A 26,059-nucleotide genomic window follows, 5' to 3' on the forward strand; every position below is an offset into this window, starting at 1 on the left:
ATGGAGGGACTCTTGTCTGCTGAGGCCTAAAACCAGGAAGGCTCCATACTCTTGTGGCCTTCCACCCTCCTGAGTTACGTAGGGTTATGCTTAGTGACACCAACAATATGCTGCCCTTTGGGTGTACGGCTGAGTGACAGGGCTTCCTGTGCATTATGGACATAAGCAGCAGCTTTAGGAAATCAGACACCTACCTACGTGTGAAGGGGAATTCTACAGGACTTACACCTGGTATTATGGAGTGAACTCTGCAGAGGAGGGATGTTTTGGGAGGCCTGTGCCCTACAGTTTGGCAATAAAGTGAGATGTGCAGGGACTTTGGCTGGCCCTGGATGCTGGCTCTGTGGTGAGCTACAGGGGACTATACCCTGCACTGTTGCTAGAGGGATGAGTTCTATGGGGCAGATTAAGGTTGTGGAGTCCCTTGGGGGGTGGGGTCCATTCCCTACGTTATTGCTATGGAGATCAGTTCTACGCTCGTCCTGTCTTGGAACCACGTGTCATGCGCACTCCCTCCCTCCCTCCCTCCATCACGTAGCCTCTCCGGAGCACGTCGGGTGGGGCGCTCTATCCTCCCAGCTGCTCTCTATGGCCTTCCCCCTTCTTGGCGCTCTAGCTGAACTGCGCCCATAGAGGCGCGGCGCTGCCGTTGGCCGGCTCGGCCCACAGGGCCGCGGCGGTTTAGCAGCGGGGCATTGTGGGAAGCAGAGGGAAATATGGCGGATGGTGAGGAGCCGTAAGTAGCTGTGTGTGTTGTTCCCCCTCCCCTCGGGGCTCGGTGGGCCCCGGGCTCCCTCCCCCCGGGCTCGGTAGCGCGAGACTGACCCTTCTTTTATTCTCTCTCTTTTAGGGAGAAGAAAAGAAGGAGGATAGAGGAGCTGCTGGCGGATGGGTTAGTGTGGGGCCGGGCTGCGGGGCCTAGTGCGGTGACGGGGCCTCGGGGAGGAGCGCAGCGCAGGGCCGGGCCGGGCTGCTGGGTTAGCGTCAGGCCTGCCCGGGAGGTAGTGGCGGGCGGTTAGTGCGAGGCTGGAGCTGTGGGGCCGGAGGAAGTTGCTGTGGGGGGGCGGTTAGTGCGAGGTCGGGTAGGGTGGAACTGGCGGGGGCGGTGCCTGGGGGCAGGCGGGTTAGTGTGGGGCAGTTACTGGCAGGTGGGTTATCGGACGGTTTCGGGATCTGGATACTGGGGCTTTGGGACCCTGCTGGGCCCGGTGTAGTGAACTAGGGCTGCGGGGGCTGCCGGCACAAGTTAGCTTCTATGGGATGGGCTGGTGTGGGGTTGGGGGAACGGGAGCTGTGAGGTGGGGCAGTGCGAAGCAGGCTGGCAGGAGGTGGAGCTATGGGATGGCTTAGCGTGGGCTCCTGGGTGTTAAGGGACTTGGGTAATGGATTGGAGAAGAGGACTCTCCTGTGGAGAAGGGGCTGGTGCTTGGGGTGCTGGAAGCTTGGCATGAGTATGGCTTGGCTGTGCTGGGAGATGCTGTGCTGCTGGGCAGAGGCCTGAGGTGGTGGCTGTTTTGGCTGCTGAGAATTAAAGATCCAGGCTACAGAAGAGCTGCCTTTGCTTATTAAAACCTCAGACTCTATGCACCTTCCTTCACTCCCCAAGATGTAACACGTGGGGACCCTCAAACTGTATCGTTTCCTCTGCTTGCTACCCTCTCCGTAAAGATCACAAAACAGACCTAGCTACTTAGCCTGGGAGGTAGGCTCACAGGCATTGCATCTGTATGTTTGGGATGGGGTCACAGAGGTTCTTGGGCATATTGGATGCATGCTGATGACAGGGCCCCTCAGAAGCATGGAGCTTTGGGAACTGAGAGGGAGAAGGAAAGAGTGTGGGACCTGGGACACCATAAGGACTGTGATACAGTGACAATTAAAATGACATTGAAAATTAAAAATGAGAAATTGAAGCAGTCCATTGAAATATATTGTAAGATCCTTAATAAAAAAATTAATTACAAAGAGACTGACTAATGCCATAGTGCTGTAAAAATGAAGATTTAAAAAATGAACAAAAAAATCTCACTTCAAACAACTGGTTTAGCAGGTCTCCAAAATGTCTAACTCAAAACCAAACCTTACTGAATACAGTTAACTGTAAATTAAGAAAAATGTAGTCATCTCCCCACCCCCAGTCCCTCCAAAAAGTACAGTTGGATAATGGATACATTTAGACTCTATGTAAACAGCACTGAAAATCAGTTCTTAACGCCACCAAGCACAGCTCTACACTTATTTCCCGCAGAACTTTAAAATTACACTACATAGGATACAGATTAATGTTTGTGATGCAGATAAAATGAGTTAAAAACATCTGAGATTTGCATTTCTTTAGTAGTCATGCACGCTAAGAACCAATGTACAACAGGAAGATCTGTAGATCCAAGAGTCAGAGAGGGGAACGTGAATTGTACATATTGCAGAAGAAAATGAAGCAAGTTTGTTACAAAAGAGATTTTTGTGCTGTAGTACCTATCATTAAGCTCTTCATAAATTAGTAACTGGTATAACTTCAAGTATCAGAGGGGTAGCCGTGTTAGTCTGGATCTGTAAAAGTAGCAGAGAGTCCTGTGGCACCTTATAGACTAACAGACGTATTGGAGCATGAGCTTTCATGGGTGAATACCCACTTCGTCGGATGCATGTAGAGGAATTTTGTCGGATGCATGTAGTGGAAATTCCACTACGTGCATCTGACAAAGTGGGTATTCACCCATGAAAGCTCATGCTCCAATACGTCTGTTAGTCTATAAGGTGTCACAGGACTCTTGGCTGCTGGTATAACTTCGTAGAATTAGATAGTTACCCCCAGGAATGATTTCAGCCCACTGTCTAAAAATAGTCAAAATATTGACAGCTTGTGAAATATTCAGACAAATCCAGTTTTAAGGTGGTTTTATTTTAATTTATGCAGCTTTTGCTAACACTGAACAGGAATTATAGAGGCTGAGTTGAACTAAATTTTTAAATAGGAGATGTGTTCTTTCAGCGAAAGATTATTTGTTCCGTGTATAGATTAATTTCAAAGAGACAAGTGATCTTAAATTAAGAGCAATATTGAAGTGAGTATGCTGGTTCTGAAGTATTCCAACAAGATATTTTGAGATGTAAAATTAAAATTAATTTAATTATGAACTACTAAAAGTGACCTGCAACCGGAGGAAAAATGGGTTATGGCCTCTTTTTGCTTTATGATGTAAAAGAATTCCTTAAAGCTTAAAAGAAAATTAACAATACAAATAATTTAAAAAATACTTATATTGGAATTTCAGATTGTCTGCCCTGGAATACCCTATGCTTAACTGTCAGATAGGTGCAATGAAAGTAGCACCTCATTATTTGAGAAGAAATTACTTTTATTCTGACAGTTGGCATTTTTGTTAATGCCTGTTTAAAATGCATGGAAGGAAAACTATTAACACTCCACCCCTGCTAAATGCTAAGAACGTCTCATATGCTTATCTGATTTATCTAAGAAGTCCAACAAAGAAAAAGAATACAGGAATTGACATTCCTGATAGTTCTAAGGAAAAGAGCTGAGAAACAAACTCCTTCAGGCATTCTTTGTACATCAGAAACAAGCACACAACAAAAGAGTGCACTCACTTTTTCTTTCCAGGTCACCTTTAGCTGATTGTAGGTAATTAGCCAGATTATTTTCAAGTGTCTATTTGTCTTTGACTTTGGTGTGTAGTTACTCTGTTTCTAAAATACTCTCCAGCTGCCACAGTCCTGCAAACGTTTACACATGTGGTTAACCAGAACTGGAGTAAAGTTAACAGATGTGAACATGTGTTCAGGATTAGACCATAGTTTGGTTTTCTTTTAGCACAACTGATGGAAAACAAGCTGTAGAGGTATGGCATTTTCTTTGCTGATTTTTGCAGCTGAATTTACTATGTTCTGTGCAGAATGGCTGTTGATGGTGGGTGTGGGGACACTGGAGACTGGGAAGGTCGCTGGAACCATGTAAAGAAGTTCCTCGAGCGATCTGGACCATTCACACACCCTGATTTCGAGCCAAGCACTCAAGTGAGAAACATTTATTTTAAATACAAATATTTGTAGTGTTGTATTGCAAACTAGTTTGAACACATTTATTGGTGTACCATCCAGCAATGCAAGAAAACTAAAAATGCATGTGTGTGTTTAAAGTGAATCAATTTAATTGTATGATTTTAGAATAAAGTATAGTGTTGTAAATAAACTTCTATATTTTTACACTTCGTTGTGAGCTACAAGCTTTCATAGTAATATGTACATAAATTGTACAGTGTAAGAGGACTATTTCCTGAAATTCCAACTGGAAAATAGTAACTTTCTACTGGTTTTAAATAATTTTGGGTGCAGTAAGGAATTATCTCCCAGCTAAACAAGGAATTAAGCTAAACATAAGTAGTCACAGTACAGTAGAACCTCGGAGTTACGAACACCCCGGAAATGAAGGTTGTTCATAACTCTGAAACATTTGTAATTCTGAACAAAATGTTATGATTGTTTCAAACGTTTACAACTGAACATTGACTTAATACAGTTTTGAAACTTTAAAATTCAGAAGAAAAAGGCTGCTTTTAGCCATCTTAATTTAAATGAAACAGGCACAGAAACAGTTTAATTACCTTGTCAAATCTTTTTTTTAGTTTCCCTTTATTTTTTAGTAGTTTAACACAGTACTGTACTTATTTAGGCTTTTTTTGTTTTTTTTATCGTCTCTGCTGCTGCCTGATTGTGTACTTCCAGATCCAAATGAGATGTATGGTTCTGGTCAGTTCATAACTCTGGTGTTTGGAATTCCTGAGATTCTACTGTATTGGGAAGAGAGGATGTTTTTAATGGGAATGAGCAAAAATCCATAATATTTGAAAGTGGGATAACTATTTGAACTGTTGCTATGTCACACTCATATCAATTCTGATATGTATAAGGTAGCCTTGGCAATTACAAAAAAGTTAAAAAGTAAATAGCAAAATAAGCGAATCCTTCGATTTATTTTGCTTTTTGCCCACTACTTTTTGTTCCCTTCTCTCTGTATTCCTCCTACTTTTTTCTTTATGAACAGTTTCCTAGTTCCTTTTCACCTGATGATTTCTCATTCTTCTCCTATATTGATTTTTCACTTTATAAAAATTCTTACCTTCTTTCTTCCTTTTCCTACTTTCCATTTTTATTCTGGATTCTTAGCCTATGCTTTTGTCATCTATATTTTAAATGCACTTTGGCTTTATGTTAAAAACAAAACAAAAACTTAAGTGGCTTTTTGTTTTTCGTTTTATTTTTGTTTTTCTCTCTCCTTTTTTCAGTGCATTTCATTTATTTATTCTTGTTTGTTATCAAGAATATTTGTTTTATTTCTTTTTAGCTTTAGTGTACTGTTCCATCGGTTTCCAGTTCAAGATAACTATCTGGTGGAATAGTCCACAGAGATCAATTATCCAATGCTGCAAGTATTTCACTACCTTTTAGGCCAGCAATATTTTCTGTCTCTGGGTTTACTTTCATTTTGTATTGTGTGGCAGCAAACCTTTTCAGTGGGAGAAAGGCACCGTAATATCTTGAAATAAATTATTTTGTGTGTGAAAGGGAAGATGATGGGCAAGTTGCTTATTTCACAAGCAAAATAAAATAGGAAAAATTAAGGAAATATTGAAATCAGCAGGCATCTTTTACTAAAGTTAGTCAAAGTATAAGAAATGTGTGGACCGAACAACTGGTAAAGTCTTAAGATCAAATAAAAGTTTATTAGGTGCTTAGAAGTTGTAAGTTAATCATACGTTTTGTGATGCAATGGGGAAATCTTAGTTTTCTCCTGTTCAACTTATTAATATCCTTTTTCATTCTTTACAGCCTCTCGACTTTTTGTTAAACACATGTAAAGTTCTAGTTATTGGAGCAGGAGGATTAGGGTGTGAACTCCTGAAAAATCTGGTAATTACTCTGATTTTCATCTTTTTCTTGGAATCCTACTCCTTTCCTCGGGAGATTATTAATTCACTTCGATTGTTTTTGTTCTCTATCATATCATTCTTGTGTAAGTGTTTGCAAGATGGTAGCTTACGTGTCGTCCTGCCAGCTTCTTTGCTCTGAAAAGCCTCTTTCATGGATCAGAAGAGGAGCTATAGTTTCAAGTTAATCTCAAATCAAATTCACTGTAGCAAGTGAAATAGTCAGCTGATATAAAACGCAGTTTAAGTATGTTAAATAAATACTGATGATTCATTTTAAAATCTAATTTAATTTTCTTTAGACTTTTGGATGAACTTAAAGTGACAACTGAGCATCATCCAGTGAAACAAGATGAACATGCAGCACTCAGATATCTAATGTTAAATTCTCACTTGCTACTACTGCCTAAGAACACATGCTTTTACTTTAAAAAAATAGTTTGATTTCTGTTTAATTACTGCTTTGAATACAGCATTATTAGAGTTAAAACATATAATATGGTGTTCATCTTTGGATATCAAATAATAAATGTTTCATATGTGTGAAAATATTGAATATTATTCCTTTAAGAAATTGGAGGACAAGGTTCTTCATCAGATTCTTCAGATTTTACCTATTCTGCTTGATAGTTGCTCATTTTTGAGAGGCCATGTTGCAGCCAGTATCCTTGCTGGTTTATGGGACTGAACTGAAATCTTGGAACCCATAACTATGGCAGGAGGGTCACTGTTCAATAACACAAGGCATTTTCTTCTTCTGAGGCAGTATGCTTTTCTCCGTAGCATTTCAATTCTTTTTACCGCAGTTCAGACAAGTCTTCTGCATGTTAGTGTCAGGGCACTATCATTAAACTATTGGATCAGCCCCACAATAATTGCGTAGACATTCTTGTGCTTTAATACCATTTGTCATTACTGAGGATGGGCTGGCCTAGCGACAAGATTGGGCCGAGAGATTAAGCCAGCTGAGGTGTGTCAAATAATGAGGTTATTTTACACTGCTGGTTGTACTTCAGTATTAACTATAAGTTCTTCATGGTTATTGTCAGCTGTGATTTGAGCAGAGACATGGAAAGCCCTCATCTGCATTTATCTTAACTCAGAAATGGTTGTTAACGCCATTGAAATTGTAAATACTTTTAATTTTCTGCCTGAACATTTTAGAACCATGTAGGTGAGGGATAAGTAGATTAAGATAGTTCTGCAGAGTTTACTTTTTTTCAAAGTCTGACCTTATTTAAAAAAATCTGTCCCCTGTGGTTGTGCAGGTACCATTCACACTGTAAATGAGCATATTACCATCTTCCTTGTACTGCAGTCAGATGAGCTAAAACAAAACAACACTAAGTGTGACTGTCTCCTTCATCTTAATAGGTTCTAAATTCAAAATGTTTTTTGACCATTTCTACTGTATTTAACCCAGTTTTTCCAAATACTTATTACAAAAACTGGTATTTTAACCAGAAAATGACTGCACTTAAATTCAAATTTATTACTTACATAAAATACATGTAATATGCATTATAATGTCCTGTGACTTATCACATAAGCATTGCAACACTTAATATTTCAGATACTTTCTCATAGTACGCGTGCAAAATCAGTTTTAAAGTGAATTGTCCCTAAAACGTGAAGTATTAGGCTATGTCTACACTAGAGACCTTACAGCGGCACAGTTGTATCTTATAGCAGCGCAGCTGCAGCAGTCTCCCATGTAGCTGCTCTGTGCCTATGGGAGACAGCTCTACTGTCAGCATCATTAAAGTTGAGTGGTGGTAGCTATGTTGGTGCTTCTGTCATTAAAACTTATGTTGGTCAGGGTTATGGTTTTTTTCACCCCAGACTGACAAAAGTGCTAGTGTAGACATAGCCAGTGTATTCTGTAGTACTAAGGCTATATCTGTGACATCTTGCACTTTTTTTGTTAGTCTAACACAGAGTTAGGCAACCTATGGCACATGTGTCGAAGGCGACGTGAGCTGATTTTTAGTGGCTCTTACACTGCCTGGGTCCTGGCCACCAGTCGGGGGGGGCGGAGGGGGTCTGCATTTTAATTTAATTTTAAATTAAGCTTCTTGAACATTTTAAAAACCTTATTTACTTTACATACAACAATAGTTGCATTATATATTATAGACTTATAGAAAGAGACCTTGTAAAAATGTTAAAATGTATTACCGGCACACGAAACCTTAAATTAGAGTGAATAAATGAAGACTCGGCACACCACTGCTGAATGGTTGCCGACCCCTGGTCTAACACTAGAATGTTTATTGCAGGGAAAAAAGTCAACAGCTTCCATGTTGTTTATGTCCATTTGCCAATCTGTGTATGGAGTTGAACACATTTATAGATTCCTTCAAATGCTGGCTTTTTATGAACCCTTTAGTAGTTGGAATGTTTTACTGACGAGCTATAAATATCTCACTTCCTCTTACAAGCTTTACTTTATTTCTACAGGCATTGTCTGGTTTTAGACAAATCCATGTTATTGACATGGATACTATAGATGTTTCTAATCTGAATAGGCAATTTTTGTTTCGGTAAGTGATATTTTCATCATTTAAATATTCTTAGATTTCTAAGCAAAAGGCATATGTATTAGATTGTGTGTCTGATTAGGCCAGTAGTATGTCATCAACATTGCTAACTAACTTTTCATATCAAGGGAATGCTCATTCTTAACTAAGCCGGGAGCCTGATTCTGTACTGCCTCGCACTTTTTGTAGTGTATTGCACCTATGCAAAGTGAATCTAAAATTCTTACTGTTCTGATTTGGCAGTGTTTTACAACCAGGTTGAACTCAATTTTCACAGGTTTCAATGGCTACAAAAGATGCAAGACATTGAGTGGAGATTAGAGTCCCTCATCTCTTAAAAGATGTTGGTTAATATATGCAAGATTATAATTATTGTAAATATTAGCCTCTATAGCAAGCATCTTAATCTTGCCAATTGACAATTTTGAATGTTTTCTTAAATACCTTATTGCAGGCATAGATAAATTTTGAATAATATTTAAAAAGTATAAAAGTTATTGTTTGGAAGTGTGCCATCAAGAAAATCCCAACATCCTCTATACAGACAAGTAAATTACTAGAACATGTTCTGTAGAAAACAGTCTTGAATTGGTTGAGGGAGAGACTGGAGCACCTAGCTAGGGAAGTCTTCCATCTCTAATTTCTATGAGGAAATCTGGTGGCTTTCCAAGATTAAAAAATAAAATCAAATCTAATCAATTATGGCCATAGCTGGCATGGTAGAAAATATAGAAAACGTTAATGCGTATAGTGCCTAGAGACTTGCAGTGAGTTTCTCAAATGAATTGTACAATTTGCTGAACAAAGTTCTGGTTGAAATATTGTAGTCTTGATCAATGTCTAGAGCAAATTAAATGAAACAAATTAAGTTAGATCTTGGTTCTGAAATATTTAGAAAAGCTATCCTAATGTGTTTTGTCAGTTCTGGAGAGAGAGACAAGCTTTCAAAGCTTACACAGATGTCTTCTTCAGGTCAGGGAAATGTACTCAGACTGCCATAGCTAAATACAAGGTGGAACAAGATTGTTTAGCATAGGTAGTGAACTCTTCAAAGGACCATTCAAGGTGAAGTGGCCCATTAAGACCCCTCCAGTTATGGGGGGGAAATACATTTTGTTAGTTCTGTCATCAGTTGCTCTTGGTGGGAGTTGCATATGACGAATTGAGAGTAGAAATCAAATTATGTATTGTTAAACAGCATACAGAAAGGAGTTTCCTACTGGGTACAAGTATGGTACTTTTCTTTTTTAATTAAACAGAAGAAAGCTGTTAACAAGTAATACATAAGTATCAATTAATTCACTGATGCCTAAGGTAATGGAATAAGTAATACTATTGAAGAATTTATACATATTCAAGTATCAGCTTCACAAGTAACACTTTCCTTCCTAATAAAATAAAATATCCACCAGTTTTTCAAATATTTTGTATCAGCAGCTGTTACGAAGATCTTTAAATGTGTTTAGTCTCATATCTGAAGCTTAAGTAAAAACCATTTAACAAATGACAGAAATATGCCGTAATAGGATCTGTTGTTAGATTCTCCTACAGTAATATTTCATCATGTGTAAATCATTTGTAAGATGTGAATTCTCAAAGGTTAATGTTTGCTATTAGAATAAGAATTTTAAAAGCGCCCCCCCCCTTTTTTTTTGGCAGACCCAAAGATGTTGGACGACCTAAAGCAGAGGTTGCAGCAGAATTTCTAAACAACCGAATTCCTAATTGTGCTGTTGTACCGTATCCTTTTAGAGGAGTAATAGCCATTGAAGTTAATTGTGTTTTTAAGATTGCTGTAAGTGGTCAGGCTATTTAATTTTAAAGAATCTAACTTCATTTCTTTTTATTTGTTTAAAAAGTAGCTTACTAATTGGACTGATGACTTAGGTTCTTTCCCACTGTGGCATTATCTTTTAGAACAACAGAAGTGTGCATGGGCACAGAAGTAGTTTCTGGTGTATGTGTTGGTGTTTTTTCATCCCTTCTCGGCCTCGTGGCTGAGGGGTGAAAACATTTATCTTAGAATCTGTGATACATACAAACCTATTCATCAACTAGAATGAAATATGTTTGAAAAATGTAAAAGAAGCTATATCAGCATGGAACCTCCTGGGCCCACCAGTTATAGATAGATAGTCATATGTGTTGTTACACCAGCACCTAACTGTATCCTTGTGCATTCTGGTCAGGGTGTGGAAAGGGACGCACCTCTACCCACCACTCACTTTCTTCTGATCTAAATAGGCAGCAAGCTGAAACTTGGCAGAATCCATTGTTACTCCCACCGGCCCCCTTTTTGGAAAGCTTAATGTTTTCTCAAATATGTTTATTATTCAAGTTAAGGTAGATGAGTCTTTTCTGTGTTGTTGTGGACCTTTGTAGACTACGACTGCTCTTGGCACTGTGACCAGCATTGCACCAGCATTGACTCATGGACCTTTAATGATGTCATCTCTGTCCAGCGTGTCCCTGTGTGCCACAGTTTTATTCACCGGTCTGATTTGTCTTGTACAGACTCTTGTCTCCTCCTCTTTTTATCTTTCTTCTTTGGTTTTCACCAGGGAATTCTCCCCTGCTCCCTTTTTCATGTATCCCTTACTGTGCTAGGACTCCCAATTCAACCTCATTGTTGTCTGAGGTCTGCTCCAGGTTCCCTTTCTTTCACAGCTCTCCTATGCATTTAAGCTCAGATCATGCTCATCATCACCTTCAGAGGAATATGAGGGTGAAGAGACTAGACAGCACTCTCCAGAGGTGTTACTATTGTCTTCATTGCCGATGATTTTATGGTCCTAACTTCAGTCCAAAAATTTCCAGGAATTGTGAGGCTTCTGATCGCTACTTTAATATAAATATTAATTGGGTACTATATAAAGCAGGGGTGGGCAAACTTTTTGGCCTGAGGGTCACATCAGGGTTGCGCAACTGTATGGAGGGCCTGGTAGGGAAGGCTGTGCCTCCCCAAATAGCCTGGCCCCTGCCCCCTCCCACTTCCCGCCCCCTGACTGTACCCCTCAGAACCTCCACCCCCCCTTGTATCCTGACCCTCCTCCCCCAGGACTCCCATCCCCTATCCAACCGCCCTCTGCTCCTCGTTCCCTGACCCCCGGACCTCGCACCCCTAACTTCCCCTCCCTGTTCCCTGACTTCCCTCCCGATCCCTATCCATATCCCTACCCCCGACAGGCCCCCTGGGACTCACTCCCAACCCTCCCTGTTCCCCATCCCTTGACTGCCCTCCCAGAACCTCCGCCCCATCCAAACACCCCCTCCTCCCTGACTGGCCCCAGGACCCCCTGCTCCCTGCCCCCTTACCAGCAGCAGGAGCTTGCAGCTGCGACAGCAGGAGTGGCGGGCCAGAGTGTGGCTCGCACGGCGGTGTGGCTGCAGGGGAGGGGCCAGGGATTAGGTTCCCCAGCTGGGAGCTGTGGGGTGAGTAGCCGGCCCGCGGGCTGTAGTTTGCCCACATCTGATATAAAGTGATAATGATAGATCATTAGGTCTTCCGATTTACTGATTTTGTGTTTGTTAACCTATATTTGGTTATAATACTATAAAAGTACTAATTACCATAATATAATTCCTTTACTGCATATACATTCAGACATTTTAAAAAAATTCAGGATATGGATGAAACTTTCTATCGGCGTAAGTAGCATTTGCAATTATACAAATTCTCCAGTTGTGCTTTGGGAAAGCACTGTAGTTGTTGATGGTTGCCGTTTTTTGGTTAAGTCAGTAGAGGTGTTCACTTTTTATTGTTTGTTTCGAGTGAGCAGAAAATACTATTCACTTAAAGCCAGAATTGTTAAAGTGAAACTTTCTTGTAAACTACATAGCACAGCTAAGTTAACTTCATTCCCTTTGTGTGAATAAAATGTATTAATTATTTAAAGGAAAACACACTGAAATTTTAAATAAAATTTTTTCTTCTAGAATTTCATATTATTGTATGTGGTCTGGACTCTATAATTGCAAGAAGATGGATAAATGGCATGCTGGTAAAGACTTTATTTTAATCTTTCTAAAGTTAATCATTATCATTTGAGTATAGATAGCTAAATTTAAACAGCTTTATGCAAAATAGCAGTAGTATGGAACAAAGGGTGTTAAGATAGAATTGTGAAACTGATTAAGATAATGGTAAAGACATACATTTTCCATTATATTTCATATTTGAGTATATTTTCATTTTGATGACGTTAAACCTCTAACTCCTTGTGAATCGTGATGAAATGTGTATACCACTCAATTACATTTTTGTGAAAAATGTCAGTTTACATGTAAACTATAAATGGATTTTAATGCCACTGAAGCCAGCTCATCCGTTTTTCTTGAGTGGCTTATATGTAATGAGTTCCAGTTCCTGCTGGACAGCTGTCTGCATCACAAAATCCACCAGTATAATTGGCACTAGTTTGGCCCTTTTTTTTGCGTTCTGAAAGGCCAAGGGTTAAAAGAGCATGGAGACTTAACTCTCTCTTTTCACACCTAGAACTGGTCCCTCTAGGCCAGAGTTGAGATACAGTGACAGGCAGCATGGAGAACTTTGCCTTCCTGTTGCCTGTGCTAATGTGTTCTGTGAATAAACAGAGTTCTGTCTTCCAGGCTGTCAATCCAACACTTTTAGTGAGTATTACATTCACTTCAAAACAAATAAAAGCAGGATCTAATTTTAAACTGGTATAAATAAGGGAATTCAGGTTAAACTGTTTTTCCGTTACTACTCGCCACTTTATTCCTTGCTGTTAGTGTTTATTCATTGACTTGGGATGAATTAAAGATAGAGATGTCACTATTTCTTTGAATTTTCTTGCTCCTGTGAGCTTTTTATATTTATCTTGTATTACTTTGGATCTTCTTCTTAAATTCTTTAAAAAAACAACAGCAAAACCTTCTGACACTTTATTTTGGGGACTATGCACTTAATAGTACGCGTGAGACAACTGTGATTTTTTCCAATGCCATTTTAGTGGTACCAGGTAAAAATAATACACTAAGGGCACTTCCTGCTCTTTGTAAACACAACTTATCACAGTTGTGTACAGCAAGCAGGATTTGGTCCCAAAAAGCTAGTTCTTTGTTAATATGGGACTCTTTTGAGTTAAGATAATACTCTGACAGGAGGCGGACTTGAGCATGGGACTGGGAACCAAGGTTTCCTAAATTTCAGTCCTGCCTCTACCACTGACTTGCTGTGTAACATTTTGATAACTCACTTAACCTCTCCAGACCTCAGAACAAATTATGGCAGTTGGCAAATGTATAACAGTGTGTCTGCAGCCACACCCCTTAGAATTTAGCAACCTATCCCAGTATGAGGCTAATAGCACCATCTCCAGTGCATTGTATGAGCCTTTAACAGCACCATTTCATTGCATGTGTAAACCTGAGATGTTTACACCTGCACTAGTTAATCAGTCCTCCCAACACAATTCCACAGTGCTCTTGCTCATCCTTCAGTGATCTCTCTAGACAAGGACTCCTTGGCATTTGTGTCCCATGCTCAGTGCATACCATGGCAATCCTACATGAAGTTTTATACTTGTATATAGTGTTCTTCATTCACCTGCCATAACAAAACATGAATGTTGTAATCATTCACTTCTGTGCAATCACTATGTTCTTGTGCTAGCTTCTGCATTTGGTTTGGAAATTCTTTCAGCACCAGTTTCCTATGATTATGTGACTGAGCCAAATGTGTTAAGGCTGTTCTCAATATCTGGAGTGATGAGGGGATCCATTCTGAGCTGATTCTCATTCCAGGGCACTTTTGTTTATGCCACATGTCACAGCATCTGGTCAAGCTTGGAATAAGGCATAATGCAAAGCAGTACTGGGATAAAATTAAGAGCGTGAAAGTGTGGTTCATTTGGATCCAGAACAACACATGAATGTCTATGGAAGGAAGGCAAACCTTTCCCCATCTACAACACGTTAAAACGTAGTCTTGGGCCAAGGCATTCACTGAGCCTCCCATGTCATTGAACAACAGAGAGGCATCCTGGTTGGGCAGGAGAAGTGAATTGATAAGCAGAAATTGGACTGGCAGGTCATGAACCTGGACTTTATGGATCTGCTGTTGTAGATCCCAGCTAACAGTGTTGGAATAGAGGAAGGAGCAGACTCTCCAGGTAAGGTGTAGTGTTTATTTATAACTTAACTGTATGCTTGAATTGAGAGAAATGAGGTCCATATGTTAGAAGTTCTTTGCTGTTGTGCAGACGGATGCTGCGGCCATTAGGGCTGGAAGTCTTCACTCTTTCCACAGCCATGGGAAGCAAGTGAGCAGAGTATTGAGCCCCTCCTATGAGTGCTGTTTGGCCAAACGATCAATATTTTTCTTCCCTTCTCTCCCCCCCTCCCCCCCAAAATGTGATGGTGCATGCTACTCTTCACAGTTCCCTCCCCCACCATCATTCTCATAGCCAGAGCCTGCCTGCCTTTCTGCTGGTAGAGAAACAAGTTGGTTGAAGTAATATCTTTTATTGGACCAAGAATTTGGTTTAATAAGATATTACCTCACCTGCCTTGTCTCTTTAATATCCTGGGACCAACATGGCTACAACAACTCCATCTTACGTTGTCAGATTGACCACCTTTAAGCATAGAAATTCCAGTGACCCCATGCTTCCCACTGAGTACTGTGCCCCATATAATAGCACTAACACAGCATGAAAAAGATATTAAAATGGAAAAGTTTCAAATACCCATTGATGGTATTAAAGCCAAATCCACTTACTGTACTTTGTAGCTAGTAGACATCAGTGACCTGAGTGGATCAGTCGAATCTCTGTTCAATAGGACCAGATCATGTAACTAGTGCTGATAACAGTTTATCTTAGCTACATTTTTTTTTCCAATCTCTGGGAGTTAGAGTAGTGAAATGCTTGGTTGTTCACTCCTGTAGCTCAGCAATGAGGTTGTTAGCAAACTAGCCTTTCATGACCCCTCCTTAAACCAGGGTCTCTGCACAGATAACTTGAAAAGCAAATACAAATTGTATTGAGGTAACCTAGGGCCTTTGATTTCAGAATCTACAGAACCACAGTGTTCACCAGCGTATTTAACAGTAAATGTGTGTAAGACCTTATGCTAAACTGAACACCCCCTTATTCTCACAAAAGTGGCAAAAGTTACCTCTATTATTACAAAAAGGACGCTTATTTCAAATTTTAGTTTTCCCTATTAGTGGTGGACAGCTGCAAGTGAGACAGATTAAGAGAAATTAAATATCCCTGTTAACCCTGCTGCTTTTCATTTCTTTTTCAAAAGTTGCTATTAGAAGGGGGAGGAGACAGCATACATTAGCAAGAACAAAGGAGTGTAATGTTAAGATCAGTTCAACAACCTTCATAAGAAGAGATCAAGGATTGATAGCTTCCCTGAGTTACAGAAGGAGCCTGAACGCTGGAGCCCAAGAAGAGGAGATGACAGAAGAAGTGAGCTTGACAAATTTAGCTGTTTATTGAGAACAGCTTAGAGTGTAGAAATCTGACAGTGTAGGAGAAGGATCAGAGATTGCAAAACTATATGGAACATGAAAAGGAAATAAACTGGCTGGAGATAGAGTAACATTCCATGGCAATGTAGCAGATGATGCGGAATAGGGTGAGCCTGTTAAAAAAATGAATGCCTAACATTCTCAGCCTGACTGTCTCTCTCACTAGGCTTGTTCCAGCAGATGCCCTTCTAGCAGTGATGCTTTCATGAGTATTCCCCTTGCCCTGGAATGCCTACTCTCAGTTTCTCACTTCCTGGCTTGCCTTCCAACAGGACAGCTGTGACAGCCTAGACCTCAGCCAATCTCCAGCATCAGTATCTGTAGGTCTATTACCTGCCCACTTCCTTCTTCCCACCCGTATTTGTTGTTGTGATGTCTGACCTTGGACACTATGCAAACACGATTGTTGTCTTTTCCCTTGCACTTGTTCAGTTTTTATAGTTGAATAAAACTTGTTTTAAAATACATATTGTGTGAGATGATTTTGTTTCACGTACAAGTGATTTAGTGGTGTTATCCTCTATAAAGCTCACCATCAAAAAGCATTGAATAACTCTTACTAGTGTAAGAAGTAAATTGACTGTGATTATAACTATCAGCACTGTCATTCCTATTTGCTTCATTTGCAAAATACAGAGGGCATCCCTAATATTAGCATGTTGCTTACTGGCAGCGTATATGATATCCTTAACCAAAGCATCTGGGTCTGGCTGGTGAAATGCCAAATCTGCATCTGCCTGCTCTATCCACTCACTAGTGAACATTTCCCTTTTGCTTTCATAAATGCAAAATAAGTGAGCAGATGACCTAATCAGTAGCAGTGTAATTTCTCTTCAGAAGGTGTTTCCATCTTGCCTTAAGGCTGCAGCCATTCTGGCTTTGCTGAACCAAGTAGTTCACCTGTAACACCTGTCACTATGTAGTAATCATGGTAAGCTTTCATAAGCTAGCCATGATTATGGTCTGTGGTGTAGGGCAAAAAGATTGGATTTTTGTACATTCCAGAGCAGTCTAGAATTCTTCAAAATTAGCTCAATCATACTTTGTCAGGCCAGCCTAATGCTGAACAGTATGTTTGTATGATCCACCAGGGCTTGTGTTACTATGAGGACAGTAGCTTTTTTCAGGCAGTATCCTCTTACGTTGCTTGAGTGGGCACAGAATGGTGCCATCTGTAGCTCTAATGCAGTCAGTGAAAGCTATCTTAAGAAATTATTTTGGGGACATTTATGCTGATCACATTCCCCGTTAAAACTTATCTTCTGTGATAACACCTCCAGCACACAGGCCCCCTTTTGTGGGCTTTCCAAATCCCACGTGTCCCAGTGAGCAATGGTTGCCCGCAGTTGCCGGCTTCCACAAGGAAAATGGATTTCTCTGTGAGTGGATTGGAACTTGTGTGTTGGTATGAGCTCCTGAGAGAGACACACTCGCACACACGTCTCCTTCATTAGAGGTGTTCTAGCCACTGTTCTTCATTGCTGGTTTCCTGCACAAACCTGTTTCACAAGTGATTGGACATGTCATGGTCCAAAAATATTTCTCGATCAATAAAAGATGGCAGCAATCTGAGCTAGGCATGAATGTGGATGCAACGTCCTGAGAAAGCCAAGGGTTCTTGCTCAAATGTCTGAAACTGATTTTTCCAGCAGCAGATTGTAACATAGCATTACGAATAACACTCCTGAAAATGTCCATGTAATCTGAGGGGATACCAAGTTTACATATGTGATCCTTGCATGTACTTCATGGCTTCAGCAGGATCCTTGAATAGATGCTGGACATTGTACTGTTGATGGATGTTTGGCTTGTGAGAAGTTGGAAAATAGGGAGCTGAGCAACAACTAGTCAACTGATAAAATTGCATTATTTGAATTTGCAGTGTATTCTTCTAGATGTCTGCAATATAGACTTCTGAGCGGAGTGTGGTTCCTTGTAAACAAAGGTGACAAAACTGGAACTGTTGTAGGTGAAAGCCTGTTTGTGCTCATAGTTATAGCCATCTTCTTTATTAAACAGCACTTAAAAAGGCCTGTGATTCTGGATCTTGACAGTAATGGAGAGAATTCAGTGTGTGGGCATCCTATACCTACTTAATCAAATCAGATTGAATTGTGAACAAACACTGAACTGTCTCAGAAACAAACAATACTAGAAATGCTTAGCTGTTACGTTTAATCTTAAAATGGCTCAGTCACCTACCATATGTAAGCTTTCTATGACGGTTTCCTCATCTGTATGATAGGGTGATAAGTTATGTACCTACCTCCACATATGTTTTGAGAGAGTGGGCTGGCTAATGTTTTATTGCACCTTGCAGATGTAAAGTGCTAAATATTTAGGCATAATACAGTTGATGGGACTTATAAGGAATCTTGGTCTATATATTCCCTATATATTCCCTTGATGTCTGTACAGTATACATATATATGACATATTTATATCTAAGCATAAATAACAGGCTAGTTTATATTTTGGTCAGACATAATGGTGGGTGTATTTTTGTTTTTAATTTTTTGCAGGTTGAACAACATTGCTGTTCTACTTGACTGTATGAACAACATTCTAAGAGAAATGAATTTGAGATTTAAGTCTTTATATCTAATAACAAATATGAAAGTGGGAGGATGTATAGATTATTATCATTACAATACTGAATATTTCTTAGCATGCCACGTTGTGTTATATCTTTAAGTAATAGATGATTTCAAAGGAACTTTTTGGATCTGGTATAATTTTTTTATGCAACTTGTACAAACTTGTAATTTTAACAGATGTCATTTTTAAACTATGAAGATGGCATGTTAGATCCAAGTTCCATCATACCTTTGATAGATGGAGGAACAGAAGGTTTTAAAGGAAACGCTCGTGTGATTATTCCTGGAATGACAGCTTGTATTGAGTGCACACTTGAACTTTATCCACCTCAGGTAACTAAAATCATAGATTTTTTTCCCGTGTGTATTCCATTTCTGCCACTTCTCCATTCTCCTTCATCTCCTCTCCCTCACAGAATATATATTAAATAATTTTATGATGTTTCCTCATCAGATCAATTTTCCCATGTGTACTATTGCATCTATGCCCAGGCTGCCGGAACATTGTATTGAATATGTCAGGATATTGCAGTGGCCCAAGGAACATCCTTTTGGAGGTAATCAGTACGCTGCATTTTATTTTATTTTTTTAGTCAAAGAACTAATGTGACTTTTAAATAACCAAAACACTTGCTGCAAAGTAAAATCATACTTTGATTCACTAAACATTTTGTTTTAATTTTGCACTTTATCTTACCAACAACCACTGGCCAAACTTCACTCTTGGGTTAAAATCCTACGGGTCAGTTTACAGCCTGAAGCAAATATTTTACAACTGCATTAGAAAGAAAACAATAGATTGACCATGTTGAATAAACAGTTATTGATCTCTTGTTCATCATACATTGCTTATTCTCTTTTTTACTAATCCACAATTGTCATCAGCAGAAAAAAGAACAGATGTGATTGTTAGAAACCAGTAATGAAACTGTCTATTGCTAATATAGAAATACACAGATGTATAATTTCAGACTGAGTTTGTCTGTTGTGTGAATGGTTCCATTGAGAGAGGCCCTTTTATTATGCTGAATAATTGATACAGTACTGATTCATGTTATGGTAGCTTGTTATGGTTTTCACTGCTTATTACAGTAATAGTAAACTTAGTTTGTGACAGTGGTTTACTGACTTTGAATGGTTATTTAGATTATTTTAATGAGTTTAATACTATATCACGGTTAAGAGTATCTTATAATTTTTAAAACAGGCTCTTATTTACCATTCATAATAAATCGTTGAAAGCTTAAATATTTTTGCTGAACTTTTGTTTCCCTTGTGTAGACCTATAACTTTGCTGCTATGTTTGATTATGATTGCTGATATTTGCATACTTCTTGGGGGGGGGAAAAAAGTATTGAGACTTTCAGGGGCTTTGAAGAGAGATGCAAATCTTGCAAATTCCATGTAATTATTTAAGGGAAAAAATAGTTCTAATATTTGGTCTACTAATCTTAACATCACCCTTAAACATATATATGGTCTCAACTCTTTAGAACATGCAGGGGTTTTTTTCCCTCTAGCAACAAAACTGTACATTTAAAGTTAGTTTTACTTAAAAATTAATATTAGGGAGTATGAAAATGTGCAATTAAGTTTAGTTAACACTAACTGTTCCCCCTGGCCGCTATCCACAGAATAAACAAAAATCAGACAATCTTATCTTCATGTAATGCCCATCATTGAGAAGCAATCTAATGTAACTACCAGACGTACACCGTCCCCCCACCCCCACAACAAGATACACTGTCTCCTGGTAATGCCCTGGCGAGAATTGGCCATATAGAATAGACTGGATTGAGAGATTTCTCTCCAGGCCAGTAAATGGATTCCTTATCCTCCCCAGACCAGATCCCTCTTCCTACATAGGTTTTTTCCCCCTTTCTGTTCACTCCAGCCTTCCCTGTTCTATTCTCCCCCCACCCCACAATGTAGTTCCCTGCCCATGACTCCCTTATGCACCCTGTCATGGCCATCAATGTCATCACCTTGCAGATTTTATAAATTATGCATCAGTGCTCATAAAATGTATGGAAATCAGTTTTAACATCTAAATTGTTTTGCCAAAACCACCTCCAAAACCGTGCTAATTCTCACCAAGACTAGTGGATTAAGACAAATATAGACTTTGTAGACAAAAAAAAGTAGATGTTGAAGAGTCATTATGAATTTAGATAAACTTGTCTGTATATCTTTAATTTTCCTGTAGAGAGTGTTCCTTTAGATGGAGATGACCCTGATCATATACAATGGATTTACCAACAATCTTTAGAAAGAGCATCACAGTTCAATATTAAGGGTGTTACATACAGACTTACTCAAGGTAAGAAAGAGCAGTAGTTGACATTTTATTGAGTGTGTGTGGACAGTAGCCTCTTGCAAATGGCAACAATAAATACCAAGAAAAATACCAAAGTACTTCAACAGCATTTAGATACTACAGTGATAGGCGCTATAGAAATGCACAATATAGGAAAGTGTGTAAAGTGATGTAGGGTATAATGTGCTGCAGTCAAAACAACCAAAATTTTGGATTACACAGTCCTTTATACGGGGAAACTTTTGGAAAAGGCTTAATGTTGTATGTCTTGTCTTTGTAGGGGTTGTTAAGCGGATCATTCCAGCTGTTGCTTCTACAAATGCAGTCATTGCAGGTACAGTAATGCCGAAAGGAAAATCTTTGGCTTTCATTAGAAGGTTCCCAGGCATCTGAGTACACGTTTCCCTCACTTTGCCCGTCCATTAGGGGTAGTGAGCTTTTTCATGAGGTAGCTGTTGAAGACTGGAGGGTGAGAGTGGGTAGGATTAGGGGTTTTCGAGTTAGCTAACTTTTCCTTTTATTATCCCATTTTCTCTACATGGCAGCTACACATGATCTTGCATAATTCTGAGTACTTTCTGTGACTTGAGAGTAAACAAAAGTTTTGGAGGTTGCACTGACACCTCAAAAATGTAGAGATTAAAAAGTACTGTGCAGATCTCCAAGACTGTCTCAGATGAGTACCAAGTCCACCACATATTAGTGTGTAGTACTACCAGCTAAGACTCTGAGAAACCTTTCAATCTGTAGGCATTTTGATTGTGTGGTTGTGTATGTTCTGAGATTGAGAACAAAGCAACTGTTTTTTTTCTCTTTTCCAGCTGTATGTGCCACTGAAGTTTTTAAAATAGCAACAAGGTAATTTGTTGTTTTTAATATAAATATTTTCAACAAACTTATTTGTATAAACACTAACACATTTCTCATTGCAGTGCATACATTCCTCTTAATAACTACTTGGTGTTCAATGATGTAGATGGATTATATACATATACATTTGAAGCTGAAAGAAAGGTTAGTCCTATTACAGAAGAACCTCTTGGACTGGCTGGGTTGTTTCCTGATTTTTATAGCACCTGTTGCAATAGCAGCGACTTACTTATTTGCTGAACTGAAAATTCAATGTCTGGTCCCCACCACTGTAGTATCTAAATATCTCCCAAGTTCTATTTAAAAATAGAAGTAACAGTATGTCTGACTTCTTTCCCATGGAGGAGTAGCCCGATGAGTATACAGGATATTTTTTGGGGGAGGGTTGGCCTCATAGGCAGTGATGTGCTAGATCCATAGAGAGCAGCTAGACTTCAGCTTTCCAGGGGAATAAATTAAGGTCAGTTGTTGCTGATCTGGGGGTACATCAGATGTCTGGGATACGGCAAGTGTACTAGACAACCCTGGGCACTGTGCTGTTACTGTGGGGAAAAAATCTTTCCATTGGTCTCCAGATGTTACTTTGCTGGTGCCAAGCAGCCAGGCAACAACTGCATTAGAAAGAGAAGCATTTGATAGTTGGAGTAGGCCTGGGATCCACCTGTCACACACCAAATTACCAATGCCCATCATAAAATAAATACTAAATACTGATGCTTTATTTAAGAAATATTTATATATGTTGGGCTAAATTTTTTCAATGACTGGGGGAAGAAGTTCCACATGCAGGAAGGATTCTCCACCAGCTATTTGTGTTAGCAATGTTGCTGCATCCAGTGTTTAAAGTAGCAATCCCTGTCTAGAAAGGTGAGCCAGGTGACTAAATCCCTAACTCTGGCAATTGCTTTTGCTAATATAGCTGGAGGAAAACAGTAGCTGAGCCTGGAAAGCAGGATCAAGGAAATATTAACCCTCTGACATCAAGAATCATAATTCACAGAACAAAGTACATAGCCTTAAGGACACAACAGCAACTGTTGGCATTAAGAGGTTAGGACAACATAGTTCATTCCGTAACATACAGGATTAACCCTAAACTTTAAACCAAACAGAATACAGACTGACTGTACCTTTTGATATATATATATTGTTGTACATTAGTGACTAACAATCTGATTCAAAGCCCTTTGAAGTTGATGAAAAGGTACCCATTGACTTCACAGAGCATTGGATTGGGTACTTAATCTTCACAGAAGTATTAATTTTGCTAGATCCACGCGTTTATAAATTTTGCAAATAATTGTAATAGCGAAGATATACATTTTGAATCATTACTGGTAGTGATATAAGTATATTTGAAAAAGTCTATTAGTATAAGTTTGATTATTACACTTTTTTTTTTTTTTTGGTAGGAGAATTGTCCCGCCTGCAGCCAACTCCCTCAAAATATAGAGTTCCCTTCATCAGCAAAACTGCAGGAGGTCTTGGATTATTTGACAAATAATGCTTCATTGTATGTGTTCAACTATTCTGATTTCTTTGATTAGTTTTTAGAAATTTGAAGTTTGCAGCATGTTAAAATTTGATTTTTCAAACTGCATTTTATCCTGATAGCTCTCATATTTTACTTTCATGTTTTTCCTACAGGCAAATGAAATCTCCAGCAATCACAGCAACTGTGTATGGGGGGAATAAAACACTCTATTTACAGGTAATCAGTACCTGTTTGTTTTTGCTTATTTAACTTATTTTCATTTAAGTTTGGCTTGGTTTAATTTAAAAACATGGTTTATTTTACAGACGGTAGCTTCAATTGAAGAACGAACAAGGCCAAATCTTTCTAAGACACTGAAAGGTACTGCCTAATTGAGTCACAGAATATCAAGACATACATATAAATCAGAGAGATGATTACTCAGTTTTAGTGCTGTTTTGTTTAATGCCTCTGTAGAACATATTGCACATTTTGCAATAATAGGAGCATTTGAAGCAACAAATCTTTAAATTATATATAAATTCAATAAAATGAGTATGTGACTAATTTTAGAGAACTAGGTTTGTATCTGATGAAGTCATTTTAAGATATGTGCAAATATGTAGATTGCTGGATTGTCATAAAACAAATGGATTTATTTGTATCTGGGATTATTATTCCCCATTCCTCTCCCCTAACTGGGATTTTTTTGGAGGAGGAACTGTAGGGATTACCTACTACAGAACAGGATTTTCAGAGCAGTTTGCTGTCTGCTTCTATGGAAAGAAAAACCAAATTGCAGAAGACGGAGGGAGTAGAGAATTTTTCTCGGTTACCTCCTCTCCTTACATTCCCTCCACTCTTCCTGTTCTGCTGCTCTTCATTTTCTACTCTCTTCTAATTCACAAACACTGATACTATATACCTATAAGAGGGTTATAACCCACCTCCTCACTCACTATTTCCTGCAGTAGAATATGGTTAACTCCTTTTCATAGTCTGCTATGTCCTTAAAATTATTTTGGGGATGAGCACTAACTCCTTTGATAGCATTCATTATTTGGGTAGATGTCATTAGAAAAAATATTTGAGTCAGCAAAGGATGCTGTGAAACTTACTTTTTCTTTGTTCTTGACAAATATCTTCTGCTAGTCATCTTGGTTGAATTAACACTGAGATTGTTATAGCTAATGAATTACATATAACTGAATTCTGATAGTTTTGTTTAAGCCTTTGTAGAACTGTAACTCGGTCTGGTGTTTTTTATTTTTATTTTTTTTTAATTAAGCCTAGATCTATTGCATACAACTTTTTTTTTTTTTCCTATTTCAGAGTTGGGGCTCGTGGATGGTCAGGAACTTGCAGTTGCTGATGTAACTACACCACAGACTATGTTATTCAAGCTTCATTTTACTACTTAATTTAAGCCTCATTAATCTGCACATACAGTGAGAGAGTTCTGCACACCATGTAAAACATGTGCTCTATGTGGATGTTCAGAGTAACCTAAAATGTCCCTTTTAAGTACTAGCCTTGCTGGAAGTTAGATTATCCCAGGTGAATCACTCTTATTTTAGAACTGTCCTTAGAAGCCAATATTTGGTGGATGGTATTTGTATAAATACTCATTAATGTACAGAACTTGATGTACAGTGATAATTTTTTTCGGTTTATGTGTTGATGTTAAAATAATGCCAACACTCCTTCCTACACTTGGACATTTTTTGGTGGTCAAAGGAGTTGTTCTCTGCTTGCATTTGAACACCTACATCTACAAAAGAATATCCTTTAAGGAGGACCATGATGATTTTAAATTAAATTTTAGAACCCATATACATTTGCTGAATCTTATATTAAAACCTGCGGGCAGTAGAGTAAAATAAGCATTGTATGTTTCCTCCTTTATTTAATATTCATTTTTATTGACCTGCTAAACGGATATTAAGTATTGCAGAGGGTTAATTAACTTTGTTTACAAAATATGGAAAGACAGCGTAATTAAATTAAATGAACATCTATGCATGAAAACAAAGTATTTTTCATGTTTATATTTGCAGTAGATTAGCGGTTACTATGCACAATAGTTCAGTCAAAAGCCCACTGATGTTCAGGATTGGTGAGTTATGTTTGGTTATCATTGATGCTCTCAAGGTATTTATTAATAAAAATATAAAGATAACTTGTTCTGTAGTATGTCAATGGGAATTCAGGACAATATGTGACCAGAAGAAAGAGAGAAAAAAACATAAGATTACGTGGTATCACTTTGTCAATTAAAAGAGCTGTTTCTGTTACCATAACAGGTACAAAAGGTGTGAGAGAGAGAGTGTCATTTGTGCACAAATTAACTCAAATGGATATGAAATCTGTTGTTTTATTTGATACATACCTCCCTTTCTCTTCTTAAATCTCCCATCCCAGCTTTTAGAGATGTATAAGTAGAAAGAACTTGAAGACCATACACACCGAAAACAGTGACATGAACATGTCTTGCAAAATTTGGTTGCATTTACCACCATTTTAAACATTAAAGTTAAAGCTGGCTGAAATATTTTTACATACAGCACTTAGATGAAAAAAATTAATAAATCCTTACCAGTTTTGACAAGGTGTAGCCAAAAGAGAGAAAAAACTACTTTTAGCTATTGGAGTAAATTACTTCCAATAGTACTTGTCATTCTTAGAACTGCCACTCTCTAAAAATTGACACACCTTTCTAAATAAGGAGTAGGCCTAGCTTCCCTGCTTTTATGATTCTTGTAGTGAATAGATAAAAGGCTGATTGCCCTCATGTTAAAAAAATGGCCTTTTT

At 38.7% G+C, this 26,059-nt stretch overlaps 1 protein-coding gene across 4 annotated transcripts; it reads left to right on the top strand.

Moving 5' to 3' along the window:
* Positions 1–641: 641 nt before the first annotated feature.
* Positions 642–25,426, top strand: UBA3 (ubiquitin like modifier activating enzyme 3). 4 transcript variants are annotated; one of them, XM_030568906.1, is made up of 18 exons: positions 647–736; positions 851–892; positions 3,915–4,035; positions 5,848–5,928; positions 8,406–8,488; positions 10,145–10,225; positions 12,090–12,133; positions 12,422–12,486; positions 18,764–18,919; positions 19,041–19,143; positions 20,793–20,906; positions 21,184–21,237; positions 21,725–21,761; positions 21,836–21,917; positions 23,186–23,286; positions 23,421–23,484; positions 23,574–23,628; positions 24,580–25,426. In XM_030568906.1, the coding sequence occupies exons 1-18, from the start codon at positions 717–719 to the stop codon at positions 24,666–24,668; spliced, it is 1,392 nt and encodes a 463-aa protein (XP_030424766.1). In that variant the 5' UTR covers positions 647–716; the 3' UTR covers positions 24,669–25,426. The 4 variants fall into 4 exon arrangements, with proteins under 4 accessions (XP_030424767.1, XP_030424766.1, XP_030424768.1 ...); XM_030568907.1 differs by lacking the exon at positions 851–892 and having other exon boundaries at positions 642–736; XM_030568908.1 differs by lacking the exon at positions 647–736 and having other exon boundaries at positions 859–892; positions 3,891–4,035.
* The last annotated feature ends 633 nt before the right edge of the window (positions 25,427–26,059 follow it).

This window comes from Gopherus evgoodei, chromosome 7 (assembly GCF_007399415.2).
Source record: "Gopherus evgoodei ecotype Sinaloan lineage chromosome 7, rGopEvg1_v1.p, whole genome shotgun sequence".
NCBI lineage: Eukaryota > Metazoa > Chordata > Testudines > Testudinidae > Gopherus > Gopherus evgoodei.

Excerpts from the sequence above, each read along its gene's own strand:
- UBA3 (XM_030568906.1), top strand. The coding sequence starts at position 717 with ATGGCGGATGGTGAGGAGCC. Across the intron at positions 12,134-12,421 it reads GGATGAAACTTTCTATCGGC|AATTTCATATTATTGTATGT; the intron begins GTAAGTAGCATT and ends TTTTTCTTCTAG. Across the intron at positions 20,907-21,183 it reads TACATACAGACTTACTCAAG|GGGTTGTTAAGCGGATCATT; the intron begins GTAAGAAAGAGC and ends TTGTCTTTGTAG.